The sequence below is a fragment of the Equus asinus genome, chromosome 2 (assembly GCF_041296235.1).
Source record: "Equus asinus isolate D_3611 breed Donkey chromosome 2, EquAss-T2T_v2, whole genome shotgun sequence".
In the NCBI taxonomy this organism is placed as follows: Eukaryota; Metazoa; Chordata; class Mammalia; order Perissodactyla; family Equidae; genus Equus; species Equus asinus.
In genome coordinates, this window is record NC_091791.1 from 35,135,659 (window position 1) to 35,155,305 (window position 19,647).

The 19,647-nt window shown below is 37.4% G+C and overlaps 1 protein-coding gene across 2 annotated transcripts in view; it reads right to left on the reverse strand.

Moving 5' to 3' along the window:
- The window catches only part of LOC106846096 (cytochrome P450 2C19-like), a 79,408-nt gene that overhangs the window by 31,296 nt on the left and 28,465 nt on the right, over positions 1-19,647 (reverse strand). For both annotated transcript variants that reach the window (XM_014864675.3, XM_014864674.3), the window contains exons 4-5: positions 11,306-11,466; positions 9,933-10,109 (exon numbers count right to left, since the gene is read on the reverse strand). In XM_014864675.3, coding sequence (XP_014720161.1) covers positions 9,933-10,109; positions 11,306-11,466 — 338 coding nt within the window. The remainder of the gene's footprint in view (positions 1-9,932; positions 10,110-11,305; positions 11,467-19,647) is intronic.

Genomic DNA, 19,647 nt, shown 5'->3' on the forward strand with positions numbered 1-19,647 from the left:
TGCCTTCCCTTTATATTTAATGTTATAATTAAGCATCTGCTAACCTGTTCTGATAGGGAGCTGTAATTTTCTGATTGTGTCTGCCTATTTATCTCTTTGCTCAAGGCTTTGTAAACCCTTTCTGTTATTATCAAGTATGAGGGGGCTTCTTGATCATTTCTGGTATGTGAAGTCTTGTGGTGATGAACTCCCTCAGGTTTTGTTTATCTGGGAAAGTTTTTATTTCTCCATCATACCTGAAGGAGATTTTTGCTGCATAGGGTATTCTTGGCTGAAGGTTTTTATCTTTCAGAATTTTCAATATGTCCTTTCCAGTCTCTCCTAGCCTAGAAGGTTTCTGCTGAGAACTCTGCTGAAAGCCTGATAGGGATTCCTTTGTAGGTTCTTTTCTTCTGCCTTGCTGCCCTTAATATTATTTCTTTGTCATTGTCTTTTGCCAGTTTTACTAATAAATGCCTTGGAGAAGGTCTTTTTACATTGATGTAAATTAGGAGTTCTATGAGCTTCTTTTACTTGTAATTCCAGCTCCTTCCCCAGGTTTGGGGAGTTCTCAGCTACTGTTTCTTTCAACAAGCTGTCTGCTCCTTTCTCCCTCTCTTCTCTTTCTGGAATACCCATAATCCTTATGTTGCATTTCCTAATTGAGTCAGATATTTCTCTGAGAATTTCTTCATTTCTTTTTAGTCTTAGCTCTCTCTCCTCCATCTGAAGCATTTCTATATTTCTGTCCTCTAAATTGCTAATTCTGTCATCCATAATATCAGCTCTGTTATTTAAGGACTCCAGATTTTTCTTGATCTCATTCATTGTGTTTTTCATCTCCAACGTTTCCAATTGATTTTTCTTTATAGTTTCAATCTCTTTTGTAAAGAATTCCCTCTCTTCATTAATTTTATTCCTGATTTCGTTGAACTGTCTTTCTGAGTTTTCTTGTAACTCATTGAGTTTTTTTATGATAACTATTTTGAATTATCTGTCATTTAGATTGTAGATTTCTGTGCCTTCAGGATTGATTTCTGGGTGTTTGTCTTTTCCTTCTAGTGTGGAGTATTACCATACCTCTTCATATTATTTGATGGGGTGGATTTGTGCTGTCACATAGTTTTGGTATGTGGTTGCAGATTCCACCTCCTGCCCCTGGAGTGGAGGCGGGGAAGGCAGGAGCTGCGCATTCTGAGCCCACTGTGATCCCTGGCAGCAGTGCCTGCTCAAGCCTGGGACACTCCTTGGGACCAAAGCAGCACCATGGGCTCCCCCACCAGATGGGAAAGTGATCATGTGGGGGCTCAGAGCTGCTACTGCCTGCTGTCACAGTCCTGGTGAGAGGCACTCCCATTGCCATATAATTCAGCAATTCTACTTCTGGATGTATACCCAAAAGAATTAAAAGCAGGATATCAATGAGATATTTTCACACGTATGTTCATATAAGAATTATTCACACTGGCCAAAAGGTGGAAGTAACGCAAATGTCTATCAACAGTTGATTGGATAAGCAAAATGTAATATATAAATGAAATGGAATATTATTCAGCCTTCAAAAGGGAAGAAATTTTGCAAACTGCTACAACATGAATGAGTCATGAGTTATTTCCTAAGTGAAATAAGCTAGTTACAAAAGGACAAATACTGTATGATTCCACTTTCATGAGCTACCTAGAGTACTCTAATTTATAGAGACAGAAAGTAGAATCACGATTTCCCAGAGCTAGGGAGAGGGGAAATAAAAGTTATCTTTTAATGGGTACAGAGTTTCAGTTTGTAATATGAAAAGAATTCTGAAGATAGATCATTATGATGGTTTCACAACAATACTTAATACCACTAAACTGTATACTTAAAATGGTTAAAACAGTAACTTTTATGTTATGTGTACTTTGCCACAATTTTTTTTAATTTCAAAAGTAGATACCATGACCAAGTGGGATTTATCCCAGAAATGCAAAGAGGATTCAATATAAGAAAATCAATCAGTGTAATACAACACATGTTAGGATGAAAAGAAAACCCATTACCATCTCAATAGATACAGAAAAAGAATTTGGCAAATTTCAACATCATGATAAAAACACTCAGAAAACTACAAATAGAAGAGAACTTCCTTATCCTGATAAAGTGAATTTATGAAAACTCCAAAACTAAATGATACTCAATCGTGAAACACTAAAAGAGTATCCCTTAAAATCAGGGAAAAAACAAGGATGTCCACTTTCACCACTGCTGTTTGAAATAGCACTGGAAGGACAGTGACGTCAGCAACATGGCAGAGTAGGAAGCCCTACCTCTAACTTATCCACAGAGACACTGATAAAATGATGATTTTTGTTCCAAAACACCTTAAAGAGAAATTCAGAATCCAGCAAAAAAGTAGACACCCTAGAGGAGCACAACCTGACAGTATTTTCACTTATACCAGTAAGAAGAACAATTTCACCTTACCTGCCCCAGTCCCTCTCCCAAATCAGCTTAGCTCAACAGTGAGAAGGTCACCTCACGCCATGATTTCTCTACAGGGGAAGGAGAAGTGAGACTGGAGTGTGTGCATGGCTGCCTGACCTTCTGGCCACACGAGGCATCCTCCATGGGGGAATTTTTATCCTACCTCATAGCAGGCACTGGATGACCTTCAGAGCCCTGTGCCCAGGGCAGCTGGGAAAAAAGGAAAGAGGAAGAACAGTGCTTTACAGCCAGAAATTCTCTCGGAGATTGAGAAAAGTTACATAACTGAGGTTTTTCCTCCACAAAGGAAGAAAGAAAGTGCAGGGGGGCTTATAACCAACAATACAGTGCACCTTATGGAGAAATTTTGTCTGACCTCAAACTGAGTACTGAGTGACCCACAGAAAGTGGCCCCTAGGGACAGCTAGGTAAAAAGGAAAGGGAAAGATGAGCCATTACACCCAGCACTGCTCTGAGAGATTGGGAACAGATGCAGAACTGAGGTTTTTCCTCCACCACGGAGGGAAGGTAGTAAAGGGAGCCTTATCCTAAGCATTTCAGAGTGCCTACATGGAGCCAGTTTCTATCTTGTCTCCTACCAACTACTGTACAACCTCTAGACTCAGTTCCCTGGGACAGTTAGCAACACAAAAAAAGAAGCCAATATTACCCTGATACCAAAACCAAACAACGACAACATAAAAACAGAAAATTGCAAGCCAATATCATTGACGAACATTGATGCAATAATCCTCAATGAAATCCTAGCAAATCAAACACAACAATACATTGAAAAGATCATACATCATGATCAAGTGGAATTTATTCCAGGGATGCAGGGATGGTTCAACATCCACAAGTAAATCAATGTGATACACCACGTTAACAAAATGAAGAATAAAAATTACATGATCATCTCAATAGATGCAGAGAAAGCATTTGACAAGATACAGCATCCACTTATGATAAAAATTCTGAATAAAATGGGTATACAAGGAAATACCTCAACATAATAAAGACCATATATGACAAACCCACAGCTAATATCATTCCCAATGGAGAAAAACTGAAAACTATCCCTCTAAGAACAGGAACCATAAAAAAGATGCCCAATTTCACCACTCTTATTTAACATAGTATTGGAAGATCTAGCCAGAGCAACTGGGCAAGAAGAAGAAATAAAAGGGATGCAAATTGGAAAGGAAGAAGTGAAACTGTCACCATTTGCAGATGACATGATTTTATATATAGAAAACCCTAAAGAATAAACCCAAAAACTTTAATAAATAAAAAATGAATATGGTAAATTTGCAGGACATAAAATCAACATACGAAAATCAGTTGCATTTCTATGCACTAACAGCGAAGTACCAGAAGGAGAAATTAAGAATACAATCCCACGGACAAATGAAACAGAAAGAATAAAATACCTAGGAATAAACTTATCCACAGAGGTGAAAGATCTGTACACTGAAAACCATAAAAAATTTTTGAAAGACATTGAAGAAGACACAAAGAAATGGAAAGATATTCCATGCTCTTGGATTGGAAGAATAAACATAGTTAAAATCTCCGTACGTCCTAAAGCAATCTATGGATTCAATGCAATACTTATCAAAGTTCCAGCAACATTTTTCACAGAAATAGAACAAAGAATTCCAAAATTTATGTGGAACAACAAAAGACTCCAAATAGCCAAAGGAATCCTGAGAAAAAAGAACAAAGCTGGAGGTACCACAATCCCTGATTTCAAAATATACTACAAAGCTATAGCAACCAAAACAGCATAATACTGGCACAAAAACAGACACACAGATCAATGGGACAGAATAGAGAGCCCAGAAATAAACCCACATGTCTATGGGCAGCTAATTTTCAACAAGGCCGTCAAGAACATACAATGGAGAAAGAAAAGTCTCTTCAATAAATAATGTTGGGAAAACTGGACAACCACACGCAAAAGAATGAACGTAGACCATTATCATACACCATACACAAAAATTAACTCAAAATGGATTAAAGGCTTGAGTGTAAGATCTGAAACAATGAAATTTCTATAACATAGGCAGTATGCTCTTTGACATCGGTCTTAGCAGCGTATTTTCAAGTACCATGTCTGACTGGGAAAGGGAAACAATAGAAAGAATAAACAAATGGGATTACATCAAACTAGAGAACTTCTGCACAGCAAAAGAAGCCATCAAGAACATGTGGAGAAAAGGGAACTCTCATACACTGCTGGTGGGAGCACAAATTGGTGCAGCCACTGTGGAAAACAGTATGGAGATTCCTCAAAAAATTAAGAATAGAAATACTGTATGATCCAGCTATTCCACTGCTGGGTATTTATCCAAAGAACATGATAACACAAATGCATAGAGATACATGCACCCCTATGTTCACTGCAGCATTATTCACAATAGCCAAGAGTTAGAAGCAACCTAGGTGCCCAAGAAGGGATGAATGGATAAGGAAGATGTGGTATATATACACGTGGAATACTACTCAGCCATAAAAAGTGATGAAATCTGGCCATTTGTGACAACACGGATGTACCCTGAGGGTATTGTGCTAACAAAGTAAGTCAGAGGGAGAAAGTCAAATACCGTATGCTCTCACTCATAAACAGAAGAAAAAAACAACAACAAACAGTGACACATAAACAGAGATTGGAGTGCTGATTACCACAGGGGATGGGGTAGGGAGGAGGGCAAAGTGGTGATGGATTGTAACTATTCTTTGGGTGGTGAACATGATGTAATCTACACAGAAATTGAAATATAATGATGTACACCTGAAATTTATATAATAAACCAATGTTACCATAATAAAAAAAAGGGGGAGGCAAATGTCCTCTTACAGGCAGCATTGCTTGTGTAATTGGAAAAAAGCACAGAACTGAGTCTATTCTTCTAGGAGTGAGGAGGAGTTGAAGAGGTCTTTTCCCCAACCGTCATTGTAGTTTCTGCAAGGGGTCAGTCTCTATCTTGCCTGATATCAAGTACTCCTCACTGGTGAAATTCTCTCACAGTCAAAACCATTCCATAAAGAATGGGAAAGACAGCTGCTTCATCCAATGCAAAGACAATACAGCAAACTTACACGAAACATGAAGAATCAAGTAAACACAACACAATCAAAGGAAGAAAACAAACCTCCCATTACCAACCTGAAAAAAAAGGATATCCATGAATTGCCTGGCAAAGATAAAAAGTTACCAACTTCGTGGAGCTCAGTGAGTAACAGGAGAACACAGACAACTAAATAAAATCAGGAAAATAATACATGAACAAGAGAGAAGTTCAACAAAGTGATAGAAACCATTTAAAAAACAGACAGAAATACTAGAACTGAAGAATTCTGAAGTGAAAAATTCACTGGAGGGATTCAGAAGCATATGTGATCAAGCAGAAGAAAAAAACCCGTGAACTTGAATACAGGTGATTTGAAATTATCCTGTCAGAGAAGAAAAAAAAAAAAAAAAGAATGTAAAGGAGTGAAGAAAGCCTAACTTAAGATTAACCATTGAGCAAACCATTGAGGAAAAAGCTAGAACACCTATTTAAAGAAATAGTAGCTGAAAACTTTGCAAATCTGTAGAGGGAAATCAACATCCAAATTCATGAAGCACAAAGGAATCCAAATCAATTGAATTCAAAGAGCTAAATACTGAGATACATTATAATCAACTTGTCAAAATTCAAAAACAAAGAGAGAATATTGTAAGCAGCAAGAAAATAGTGGCATGTCACATACAATGGAGTCCTCATGACACTGTTGGCAGATTTATCAGCAGAAACTCTGCAGGCCAGGAAAGAGTGGGGTGATATATTCAAAGTGCTAAAAGAGAAAAACTTCCAAACAAGAACACTATACTTGGCCAAACTGTCCTTCATAAATGAAGGAGAGAGAAAGACTCTCCCAGACTAACAAGTTGAGAGAGTTCATCACCATTAGACCTGCCTTACAAGAAAATGCTAAAAGAAGTTCTTCAAACTGAAAAGCAAAGATGCTAAATAGCAGCATAAAACCATAAGAAAGTATAAAACAAATTGGTAAAGGTAACTATAGAGTCAAATGCAGAATGCTCTAATACTGTAATGGTGGTGAGTGAATCACTTGCAACTGTGGCGTAAAAGTTAAAAGACAACAGTAATTAAAATAACCATAACTATAATTGTGTGTTAGCAGATACACAGTATAGAAAGACATAAATTAGGCTGGCCCTGTGGCCGAGTGGTTGAATTCATGCACTCTGCTTCAGCGGCCCAGAGTTTTGCTGGTTCAGATCCTGGGTGCAAACATGGTACTTCTTGTCAGGCCATGCTGAGGTGGCATCCCACATAGCACAACCAGAGGCACTCACAACTAGAGTATACAACAATGTACGGGGTGGGGGTGGGGGGGCTTTGGGGAGAAGAAGGAAAAAAAAAAAGATTGGCAAACAGATGTTAGCTCAGGTGCCAATCTTTAAAAAAAGCTATAAATTGTGACATCAGTAACACAAAGCATGGAGAGAAGGAAGAAGTAAAAATGTAGCATTTTTGTGTGCAGTTGAATTTAGGTTATAAGCTTAAAATAAACTGTTACTATAAGGTTTTTTATGCAAGCCTCAGTACACACAAATAATAAACCTGTGGTAGACACACAATATATAAAAGAACAAAAACATATCACTAAAGAAAAATAATCAAATCACAACAGAAGAGAGGAAGAAAGGAAAAAAAGGAACAAAAAACACAAGATAATAATTTTTTAAACAGCAACAATAAGCCTTCACCTGTCATTAATTATGTTAAATGTAAATGGATTAAAATCCCCAATCAAAATGCATAGAATGACTGAATGGATAACAAGATACAACCCTATGTTGCCTATAAGAGACTACTTTAACTAAAGCTGAAAAAGGACACATATAGGCAGTAAGTGAAGAGGTGAAAAAAGATATTCCATGCAAATGGTAACCGAAACAGAGCAGGAGAGGCTATTCTTATATCATACAATATAGACTTTAAATAAAAAACTGTCTAAAGAGACAGAGAAGGTCATTATATAATGGTAAAGGGATCAGTTCATTGAGAGGGTATAACAATTGTAAATATACATGTGTCCAACATCAGAGCACTTAAATATATTAAGTAAATATCTACAGATATTAAGGGATAAATAGACAGCAATACCATAACAGTAGGCAAATTCAGTACCCTATGTTCAACAAAGGATAGATCATCTTGACAGAAAATGACTAACATTCCTACCAATAGTAGCAGAATACACATTCTTCTTAAGTTCAAACAGAATATTCTCCAAAATAAATCATATGTTAAGCCATAAAAGAAGTTTTAACAAATTTAATAAGATTGCAGTCTTTCTAGTATCTTTTCCAACCATATTGGTGTGAAACTAGAAATCAGTAACAAGAGGAAAATGAGAAAATTCACAAATATGTGGAAATTAAACACACTCCTGAACAACCAATGGGTCAAAGAATAAATCAAAGGAGAAATCAAAATGTATCTCGAGAATAATGCCAATAGAAACACAACACCTCAAAATTACTAGAATGCAGCAGGAGCAGTTTTAAGAGGGAAATTTATATCAATAAATGCCTACTGTAAGAAAAAAGATGGGTGATGTCATCAAGGTGGCAACATAGGTTTTCCCTAACTACAGTCCCCCTCACAAGGTCAACTAGCAGCTATCTATAGAGAAGACACCATAGTGAAAATCCCAGAGCCCAGGGGTGAGGCTGATGCACCCCCCTGGACCACAGAAACTGAGAAGAACTGCCTTAGAAACTAAGAGGAGCAGTTTCACTTTGACCCTCCCCAAGGCCAGCACAGTGCCACATCAATAGGATCTTCAGTTTCTCCAATGGAAAAAAAAGGTAGACAACCAAGTCCCCCAGCATTGTGAGACATTTCCCAGGAGGCCTACTTGGGTCTCAACTCATAGGGATCTCTGGGGGAATCTGAAGGGCTTGCACACTGGGCATAAGAGAGAGACCAGAAAGGGGCTGTGCTTACAGTAACCAGTGTTCAGATCTTGGCAGACTACATTCCTGCCTGAAGCAGTGCCCAAGCAGAGATCCCAGCCAGGCAGTGTGCCCATCTGTAGAGACAAGCTGGTGGCGCAGTTCGGCCAGAGATCTTGGTTAGCAGTTCTGCCTAATTTGGCTGTCAGCCAGTGAGATACATCAGCCATGGAGCCCATTCTTCACCCCAACAGGGCAAGGAAGCCAGTTCACAGTTCTGCCCCACTAGGAAGCTTGGTCACAGGCACCCAGCAGCAGCAGAGGGTAACGTATGGCCTTCTTGGGCAAGGAAGTAAATTTGCAGTCCCACCCAACTGCAGAGCATAATGTCCAGTTCCACCCCACTGAGAAGTGTGGACACAGATTCCCAGCTGCCTTAGACCACATGCTACAGCCCATCCAAGCAGGGAAGAAAGTTCACCACTCCACCCAACTGCACAGGATACCCACATGTGCTACACTGCCAGGTATCCTAGCCACAAGCACCCAGCAGCTATGGAGCACATTCTATGGCCCACTCAGGCAGGGAAGCAAATTTGAAGCCTTGCCCAACTGCTAAGCATAGCCTTCAGTCCCATCCAACCAGAAAGCCAGTCTATCAATGAACAGAAGACTTGGAGCACACACTATGGCCTGCCTGGGCAGAGAAGCAAGTCAACAGTCACACCCAATTGCTGAGCATAGCCTCCAGTATACACGTACGAAAACAACATGTTGTACACTTTAAATATATACAGTGTTTACCGGCAATTATATCTCGATAAAGCTTAGAAAAAAATTCTCTTTTAAAAATAGTACTTGAAGAACTAATCAAAGCAATTAGGGAAGGAAAAGAAATAAGAGGCATCCAATTTTGATAGGAAGAAGTAAAACTGTCTATTTGCAGATAACATGATTCTGTATATAGAATCCCATAGAATACACAAAAAAATACCAGAGAGAATAAATGAATTCAACAGAATCGCAGGTACAAGACCAATGCAAAAATCAGTTGTGTCCCTCTACATCAGCAATGAAATGCAAATATCAGTGTGTCTCTACACCAGCAATGAACATCTCAAAATGAAATTAAGGAAACAATTTCATTTACAATAGCATCCAAAAGGATAAATATCTAATAATCTATTTAACAAAGGAGGTGAAAGCCTTGTACACTGAAAACTAAAACCCATTGTGAAAAGAAATAAAGAATGCTTAAATAAATAGTAAAACATCCCATATGCAAGTATTGGAGAATCTAAGATTGTTGAGATGGCAATATTCCTAAAGCACTGTAACAATTTAATTTTATATCTTTTATAGTGCTTAGAGTAGATTCATGCATAAATGAGTACTTAAAATGCTTGTCAGCATTACTTGCCTGACGCATTGAAACATCCCTGGTAGATACGGAACTATTTAATGAACCACAAAATGCACAAGCAATCAAATAACTGAGCTGCTGTCATTAACATTTTACCTGCTCCATTTTGATCAGGAAACAATCAATAAAGTCCCGAGGGTTGTTAATGTCCAGGGATTCTTGGTGTTCCTTTGTTTTCTCCAAAACATAATTGTTTATATATGCAATATTTTTAAGCAATTTGTTATGACTCCCTGGGAAATAATCTAAGAGAACAGGGAAATGATTGCAGAGCTAGAAGAGAAAACAATTTAGTTTATTAAATAAAAGATATTTATTGAAGACTTATATACCATATGCCAAGCCCTGGTTAGAAACTGTACTATGAATATTAGTAAAATATAGTCTCTGTCTTGATAGACTTTTTTTTTTACAAATACATAATTTTCTATGCTGATAGATGCATTTGAGGGAGAAAATTCTGACCAGAGGATCAAAGATGAGGAATATTTCTTATACTCACACATCATATTTATAGTATAAAAACATCTTTGTATCAATTCTTCCATTTTTTACATCAATTCTTCCCTACAATCTTGAAATATGAAATGGCATGAAATATTATGATTCACATTTTGTAGATGACAACAGAGTTTAAGGGAGTTTGGGCAACGTGATACAGAGCACAAAGCTAGTCCCTGCCATTTAGAATTCTGTCTAGAAGCCCCAAACTTAGAATCAGTATTTTATAACTGGGAGAGTCCTGAAGATGCCATGAAACATAACTCAACGTTTTATGTATAAAGTAACTGTGCACTGGAGCAGTTAAGTGATTTCTCCAAGATCACACCATTATCTTTTAGCAGAACGCAGAATATGTCAGCTCAGCACAGGCAAAAATGTGATGCCTGTTTGTGATTCATGTACCATAAAACCAATCATTTTGTCATCCCCAAAACAACTACCTTGTCAGTTAGGATGCCAACAAGGCATCAAACATTCCTACCCTAGTCAGTGTTCCCTGGCAGCATCGGTGGCCCCCAAGCATGCTCCCTCTTTGAAGGAGATATTCTCTTCCTTCTTCAATGCAGGTATTTCTGCCAACTAATGTGATGAAGAAGTCGCTAAGAGTTGATGGAATGACAATACTTGTGTGTAATGGAAGCCTTTCAAGAAGGGTCTGAAAGTCCATTTAATGCCATGGGCATGCTTTAGGGAAGTTAGCAAAGTACTTTATAAAAACTGGGCCTTGGAGTTTAGTGGAAAAACCACTGGACAGGGTCAAGGGATTGAATTCCAGTTCCGTATTCTGGGTGTATGTTTTATTGTCTGTCATTAAAGGCTCAGCCATCTTTCTCACATATTCGCTCCATGATACTATACTCTGGAGAGAACTGTGGCCTTAAAACATTCACTTCACCGAAGATATTTGGACTTCTTGGAGAAAAAGAGCATAAGCGATTCCGCGGGAAGAAAAAATCTTGGCCTACCTGCATCCATGGAGAGCTACCGATCCTGACATTTTCATCAAATTTTTTCATTATATTTAGAAAATTCTGATCTGTATAATCAAAACGATTCTGGAAAATGATGGAGCAGATCACATTGCAAGGAGCACAGCCCAGGATAAAAGTGGGATCACAGGGTGAAGCTAGAGAATCAGAAACAATTTTAAAACACCATTAAAATGTACATATGAAACAATTTGTCTTTGAGATAACAGGTAAAGATAATTTCAGATACTCTAAAGCAATATCTTACCTACAAATTCCCTTAACATCAAAATATTCAACATGTATTAAATCAACACATCACCTTTACTTTAATCTGTATAGACTATTTCAAATAGCTAGTTAAATTATGTTTTCTATTATTCAGTTCACATCCACTGCCTTTATTTGTACTCTTTACACCCAAGGTGCCTGTTAATTTGAAAGGAAAAAAGGAAAAAACATTTAAAGAGGACATTTTTTATATCATTTAGTAATTAAAGTTATTGGTACTGAATAGCATCTGCCTTCAAAGCCTGTAGAAAATTAAGCCCTGATATAGAAAAAGAGAGGTAGTTAGGGACCTTAAAAATGTTTTATGTATACTGAACAGTTGAAAGAATCATGTGTACAATTGGCAGAGGGGACGCTAAAGAGAGAGACTGTGGATGAATTCATGTATTTGAAAGAATAAGTGTAAAAAACCAGGGAACATTCTTGTATAAGAAGAAAAACTAATACAAATGAACAATTATTTCAGATGGGTTTTTTTGTCTAAAATAAAAATAAAATTAGAAAATTTTATATCAACATAAACCCCAGGTAGTCAAACAAGAAAGGTAAACTGATAAAAGGAGTTCTTTTATTTTTTCATTTGTATATTTTAAAAAGATCCCTCCTTAGGAAGTAAATGTTCATGATTTCCAACAACCATCAAAAATTAATTTATTGGGACAAAGCTGGCTACGCAGACTTCTGTGATATTATTCTGTACAGCCATCAACAGAATAGTATGTTTTAATAAATTTTAAATTTTGCCCATCATTTAAATCAATTTGGTAAATTTCTAGCAGAGAAATTACATTAGAGGAAAAGTTTTCTTTTTGGGGAGGGAATTTGTAAAATAGAATCGTTGCAAACGAATGATCGATGAAAGATCATTACCTGTAAAAAGATTGAAAATTCACAATTATAGCAATAATTAAGGATGACTTGAATCAAAAGTACTGAGGCAGAGTGACATCAGGAAGACGGTGGAATAGGAAGTCCTAGCCCCTGTTCTCCCATAGAAACACTGATTTAGTAATGAAATATGGACTAAAATTCTTTTATGATATTTTCAGAATCCAGTTAAGATGTTGTAATAACAGAGGTGAGGACAAAGCTGAGAGCAGCCACATTAAAACTGGTAAGAAGAACAATTTCACTTTACCTGCATCAACACCTCCCTCAAGCTGGCACAACTAAATGCTGGCAGAAAATGCCCCAGGTTGTGATCACTCCATCACAGGAAAGAGAAGGATGGAGCACGCATCCATGTACCAGCCTGAGGGACTGGTGTCTGTCTTACCTCACTTAGAGTGCTGACAGAACTGGCAGAGTGTTGATGCCTCAGACTACTGAGAATAAAGGAGAGCAGGGGGTAGTGGCTTGCTGTGGCCAGCATGGCTTGGCGCAATCCACAGATGGTACACAACTTAAGGCTCTTCATTCAAGGGGAAAGGAAGAGGAGTGGAGCATGCATCTTGTATTCTGTCTTTTGGGAGGGCTACCCAAGGAACTATGTCTGTCTCTCCTGACTCAGGGCACTAAGGAGGAGCCTGCAAACTTTCGATGCTACTGAAACAAAGGAGAGTGGTGTAACTTGCTTCTCTCAAACCAGGGAACTTGCAGTACTGCAGACGCACACAACAAAGAGAATAAGAGAAGAGATTACTGGCTCCTCAGAAAGAAATTTTCAAGCCTCTCTAATTATGAAATTGTACACACAGCCCCAGAGAAGTTGCATCTACTAAAAGAAAAAGCCTTCACAAGCCCCCAGAATCTCTAGCCAGGATAACTGGTGAGGGTTTTTCCATATACAAAGCCAATTCATAAAGACTTGGAGAAGTGGTTATTTTTTAAAATTCATGAATCCCAACACAAAGTTATGAAACACATAAAGAAGCAGGAAACATGTCTCAAACAAAGGTATAAAATCAGTCTCCAGAAACCAATCCCAAAGAAATGGAGTCATATCAGTTATCTGAACAAAGAATTTTTTAAAAATTGATAAAGATCCTTTATGAGAACAAGAAAATGATGCATGAACAAAAGGAGCATATAAAGAAAGGGATCACATAAAAAAGAACCAAACAGCTGAAGGTTGGGGGGCTGAAGAACACAATAACTTACCTAAGAAAGCTTGCTAGAGACTTTCTACAGCAGACTTGATCAAATAGAAAAAGAATCAGTAAACTTAAGGACAGGTCATATGATATTATTCAATCAGAAGAACAAAAAGAAAAAGAAATGAAAAAGAATGAAGAAAGCCTAAGGGACTTATGGGACAACAAGAGGATCAATATACGCATTATGGAAGAAGAAAGAGAGAAAGGGGCAGAAACCTTATTTGCAGAAATAAGGGCAGATAACTGCCCATATCTGGGGGAAAAAATAACACTCAGATTCAAGAACACATTCTAAACAGGATGAACAAAAGAAATTCACACTATGAATATTATAATCAAATTGTCAAAAGTCAAAGACAAAGAGAGAATTTTGACAGCAGCAAGACAAAAGTGATTTGTCACATATAAGAGGACCACCATAAGTCTATTAGTGGATTTCACCAGACACCTGCAGGCCAGAAAGGAGAGGAGTGATATATTCAAAGTGCAGAGAGAAAAAAGCTGCCAATCAAGAATACTATTTCTGGCAAAACAATTCTCCAAAAATGAAGGACAAAAAAAAAAAACTTTCCTAGATAAACAAAAGCTGAGAGAATTCATCACCACTATATATGTTTTACAATAAATATTAGAGTCCTTAAAGTTGAACCAATAGGACACTGAACAGCAACACAAAAGAATATGAAAGTATAAAGCTTGCTGATGTAGGTAAATATTTGGACAAAAACAGAATACTGTAACAATGTAAAGGTGGTACATAAGCCACTATTAATTCTGGTATAGAAGTTAAAAGACCCCGTGGCCAAGTAGGTAAAGTTGCATGTGCTCCACTTTAGCATCCCAGGTTCACAGGTTCAGATCCTGGGCGCAGACCTACTCCACTCATCAGCTATGCTGTGGCAGCATCCCACTTACAAAATAGAGGAAGATTGGCGTAAGTGTTAGCTCAGGGTGAATCTTCCTCAACAAAAAAACCCAAAAAGTATGAAAAATAGGCTTAACTATTAAAATATGTTAAAGGATACACAATATAAAAAGATGTAATTTTATCAGATGGGAGAAATAGGAGTTTTCTATCACCTTTCCCCTAAAGAATACCAATTTTCACAATCACCTATGAATGATAGTGTCTTTGTGGATGTCTGGGAGTCCAGCAGAGAAGTTCTAATACCATTGCAGGGGAAAAAAATCCAAGATTGAATACACTGAAGAGGATAAAAGGAACACTTTCACTTTAGCTGCATCACTCCCACCACAAGTGGCACAGATCAGTGCCAGGAGTGATCTTCTTGGCCCATGATTTCTCCCATGGGAGAAAGGAAGAATGCGTGAGTGAAGGAAAAGCTTCCCCAGGTGTGCAGGATGCTGCCAAAGAGACCCACTTCTTTCTTGCCCCGTGTAGAAAACTAAGGTATGCTGCACATCTGAAGGGCAAGAAGTGTATGGGAGCACAGCAGTCAGGGCTTTCAGAGGGCATCACAGGATGCAAATCCCACTGACAGTTTCAAGGACTCCATCAAGAAGCCCATCTATGAGCAACTGGGGGTGTCTCACCTGCGGATTACCCCAATGGATCCATGGGCACTTCCAACACTCTGTGAACCTCACTGACACACGCGCACACACACACACACACATACACACACACCCCTATGGCTGGCTCCCTATGCATGCCCCCAAGGGCAACGAGTGAAACTTTGTAGATAGTGAGCAACCAGCCTGACTCTGTGGGATTGGGAGAATCCATACAAACTTGAGCATTTAGTACAGCCCTAGAGAAAACAAGCAAATGGGAGATAGCCAGCACCTGGCCTGGCTACACAGAATCAAGAGAAGGCATACAGTCTTAAGAGTTATCCCTCAAGAGAGAACAAAATTGTGCAGCAGGCATATTCGTAGAAAATGTCTGAGAAAGCCTCAGAATCCAAACAGGACTGACAGAAGATATTTCTCTCCCAAAGCCAGTCATTAAAGGCTAAGGAAGTTACTCCTTCAAATATGAATACAGCAAGCAAGACTTCAAGGAAAATGAAAAATTAAGGAAACGTGGCACTACTAAAGGAACACAATAATTTTCCAGAGTCTATCCAAAGAATTGGAGATTTGTGATCTCCCTGAAAAAGAATCCAAAATAATTTTCTTCAGGAAGCCCATTGAACTGCAAGAAAACACAAAAAGACAATTCAACAAAATCATAAAAACAATACATGAACAAAATGAGAAGTTTAACAGAGAGATAGAAATCATTAAAAAAAAAACAAACAGGATTTCAGAGCTGAAGAATACAATGAATGAAAAGAAAAATATAGTAGAAGGCATCAAAAACATAATGGATCAAGCAGAAGGAAGAATCTGTGAGACAGCCAACAGGCACATGAAAAGATGTTCAACATGGCTAATTATTAGGGAAGTGCAAATCAAAACTACAATGAGATATCACCTCACACCTGTCAGATGTCAATTATTAAAAAGATAAGAAATAACAAGTGTTGGAGAGGATGTGGAGAAAAGGGAACTCTCATACACTGCTGGTGGGAATGCAAACTAGTACAGCCACTATGGAAAACAGTACAGAGATTTCTCAAAAAAATTAGAAATAGAAATATCACATGAAAGTACACTTCTGGGTATTTATCCAAAGAACATGAAAACACTAATTCAAAAAGATATATGTTCTCCTATGTTCATTGCAGCATTATTCACAATAGCCAAGACTTGCAACCTGAGTGCCTATCAATGGATGAATGGATAAAGAAGATGTGGTATACATATGCAATGGAATACTACTCAGCCATCAAAAAGACAAAATCGTGCCATTTGCAACAACATGGTGGACCTTGAGGGTATTACACAAAGACAAATACCATATGATTTCACCTATACACAGAAGATAAACAAACACATAGATAAGGAGAACAGATTGGTGATTATCAGAGGGGTAGGGGGTGGAGGGAGTACAGAAGGGGTAAAAGGGTACATATGTACAGTGGTGGATGCAAACTAGACTTTTGGTGGTGAACACGATGCAGTCTATACAGAAGCTGTAGTGATGCACCCCTGAAATTTGCACAGTGTTATAAAGCAATGTGACCTCAATCAATAAATCAATTTTTTTTAAAGTTTCCATTTCAACTGACTTGACATGGGGTCCAGAAATCAGTAGATTTGAAAACTTTATCAGGTGATTCTAATGTGCAGGGCTGAGAGCCAATGATCTAGATTTACAAAGAGAAGCACAGATAGATCAATGGGGGCTAGAAAGATACATAGATGATAGAAAAGTAGGTAGATAGATAGATAGATAGATAGACAGACAGATAGATAGACGGTTGATCGTAGAGAGGTGGATGATGAGTAGCTTACATAGACAGTACATCTGAAGGTCTAAAGGAAAGGAAGAGGGAGGGGAGAAACGGGAAGGAGAAGAAAGAAGAGAATTTGGAATGACGCAGCCAGATGAGAAATGACCCATAACTCAATCCCTAATTGAACCTAGAAGAGAATGAAACAAAAGTGAAAGCAGAAAAATAAAAAGTGAATGTGTCTAGCTAAAAGAAAAAGAGAATCTGTGAAGTAGAAAGCAGGTTATTTGAAATTTATCCAGTCAGAGGAGAAAAAAGAAAAAAGAGAATGAAAAGAGTGAAGAAAGCCTATGTGAACTATGAGATACCATTCAGAGAAACAATCTGCACAATAGATCTCTCTCCCTGAGAAGAGAGGGAGAGAGGAGCAGAAAGCTTATTTAGAGAAATGATGCCTCAGAACTTTCCAAATTTGGGGAAAGATTCAGACATCCAAGTTCACGAAGCTCACAGATCCCACGAAAATTTTACTCCAAAATAATCTCTGCCAAGACACACAATAATAAAACTGTCTAAAATCTAAGAGAAAGAGAGAATTTTAAATGCAGCAAGAGAAAAAAATCCTAGCATACAAGGGAACCTCTATAAGGCTATCAACAGATTTCTCAGCAGAAAGCTTGCAGGCCAGGGAGAGTGGTATGATATATTGATACCATTGAAAGAATAAAAACTACCAACCAAGAATACTCCACCAGAAAAAGTTGTCCTCCAGATATGAAGGAGAGAGAAACACTTTCCAAAAAAAACACCAACTGAGGAAGTTCACACCACTAAACCTAGCTTACAAGAAATGTTTAAAGGAGTTCTTCAATCTGAAGTGAAAAGATACTAAAAAGTAACATGAAAACATAAAACAAACTAGTAAAGGTGAACATATAGTCAAATTCAAAACAGTGTAATATAGAAATAAGTACAATAATTTCTTGATGGATACACAATATAAAAAGATGTATATTGTGACATCAGAAACAAAAAAGAGGGGGTTACAGGGTAGAGTTTTGTATGCAATTGAAGTTAAATTGTTATCAGCTTAAAATAGGCTATTACATAAGATGTTTTATGTAAGTCTCATGATAACTACAAAGCAAAAACCTACAGGAGATACACAAAAGATAAAGAAAAGGAAATCAAATCATACAACTACAGAAAATAAGTATGCATGGAATTGTGTCCTTGATGTAATAAGAGAGGAACACAAAATGCAGAGCAGTATGTATGAGCTCATTTTCTCCAAAATACAGAGAAAAGCCTGGAATAATACACCAAATTGATAACAGTGGTCCTCTGACTAATGAAATTGCCCGGCTTAGGGATCAGGTGTGGGGTGAGGAAGAAAGCAGATGTTCATTTATCGCTTTACACACGTATTGTATTTCTTTTGTAATTTTAAGGTAAAAATTCTTTATTTGCAGAAAAACTGAATAAAGCAATTTCAAATAAAAAAATACAACTTCACATCTCAAGGAACTGAAAAAAGAACAAACCAAGCCCAAATTTAGAAGAAGGAAGGAAATAAAGATCACAGCAGAAAATAATGAAAGAAAGACCAGAAAAACAATAGGAAAAAAAGTCAATGAAATTAGAGCTGGTTTTTGGAAACCATAAAAGAAATTGACAAACCTTTAGCTAAACTAAGTAAAAAGAGTGAAGACTCAAATAGTTAAAATCAGAAACGAAAGAGGATACATTACAAGTGACATCACAAAAATACCAAAAAAAGTGGAAACACTACTATGAACAATTATACACCAACAAATTGGATAACCTTGAAGAAATGGATAAATTCCTAGAAACATATGACCTACCAGGATTGAATCATAAAGAAATAGAAAACCTGAACAGACCAATAATGAGTAAGGTACTTGAATCAATATTCAAAACTTCCCAACAAAGAAAAGCCCAGAACCACCTCATTTCACTGGTGAATTCTACCAAACATTTAAAGATTGGCACACATTGTCAATCCTTCTCAAACTCTTTAAAAGTATTGAAGAGGACAGAACATTCCCAAACTCATTTCATGAGGCCAGCATTTCCATGATACCAAAGCAATAAAGACACTACAAGAACACAAAACTTCAGGCCAATATAGTTGACGAATAAAGATGTAAAATTCTCAACAAAATATAGGCAAACCAAATTTAACAGAACATTAAAGGATCATACACCATGACCAAGTTGGACCAAGCACAAACAATAAAAGTGAAAAGAAACGCGTGGGACTGCATCAAAATTTAAAAGCTCCTGCACAGCAAAACAAATGATCAAGAAAATAAAAAGGCAACCTAAGAAATGAGAGAAAATATTTGCAAACCCTATATCTGATAAGCAGTTAATATCTAAAATATATAAAGAACTCATACAACTCAATTAAAAAAAAATCTTATTAACAATGGGCAGAGGAACTGAATAGACATTGTTCCAAAAATGACATACAAATGGCCAACAGGTACATGAAAAGGTGCTCAGCGTCACTAATTATCAGGGAAATCCAAATCAAAACCACAATGAGATATCACCTCACACCTTTTAGAATGGCTATCATCAAAAAGTCGAAAGACAAGTGTTGGCAAACATGTGGAGAAAAGGG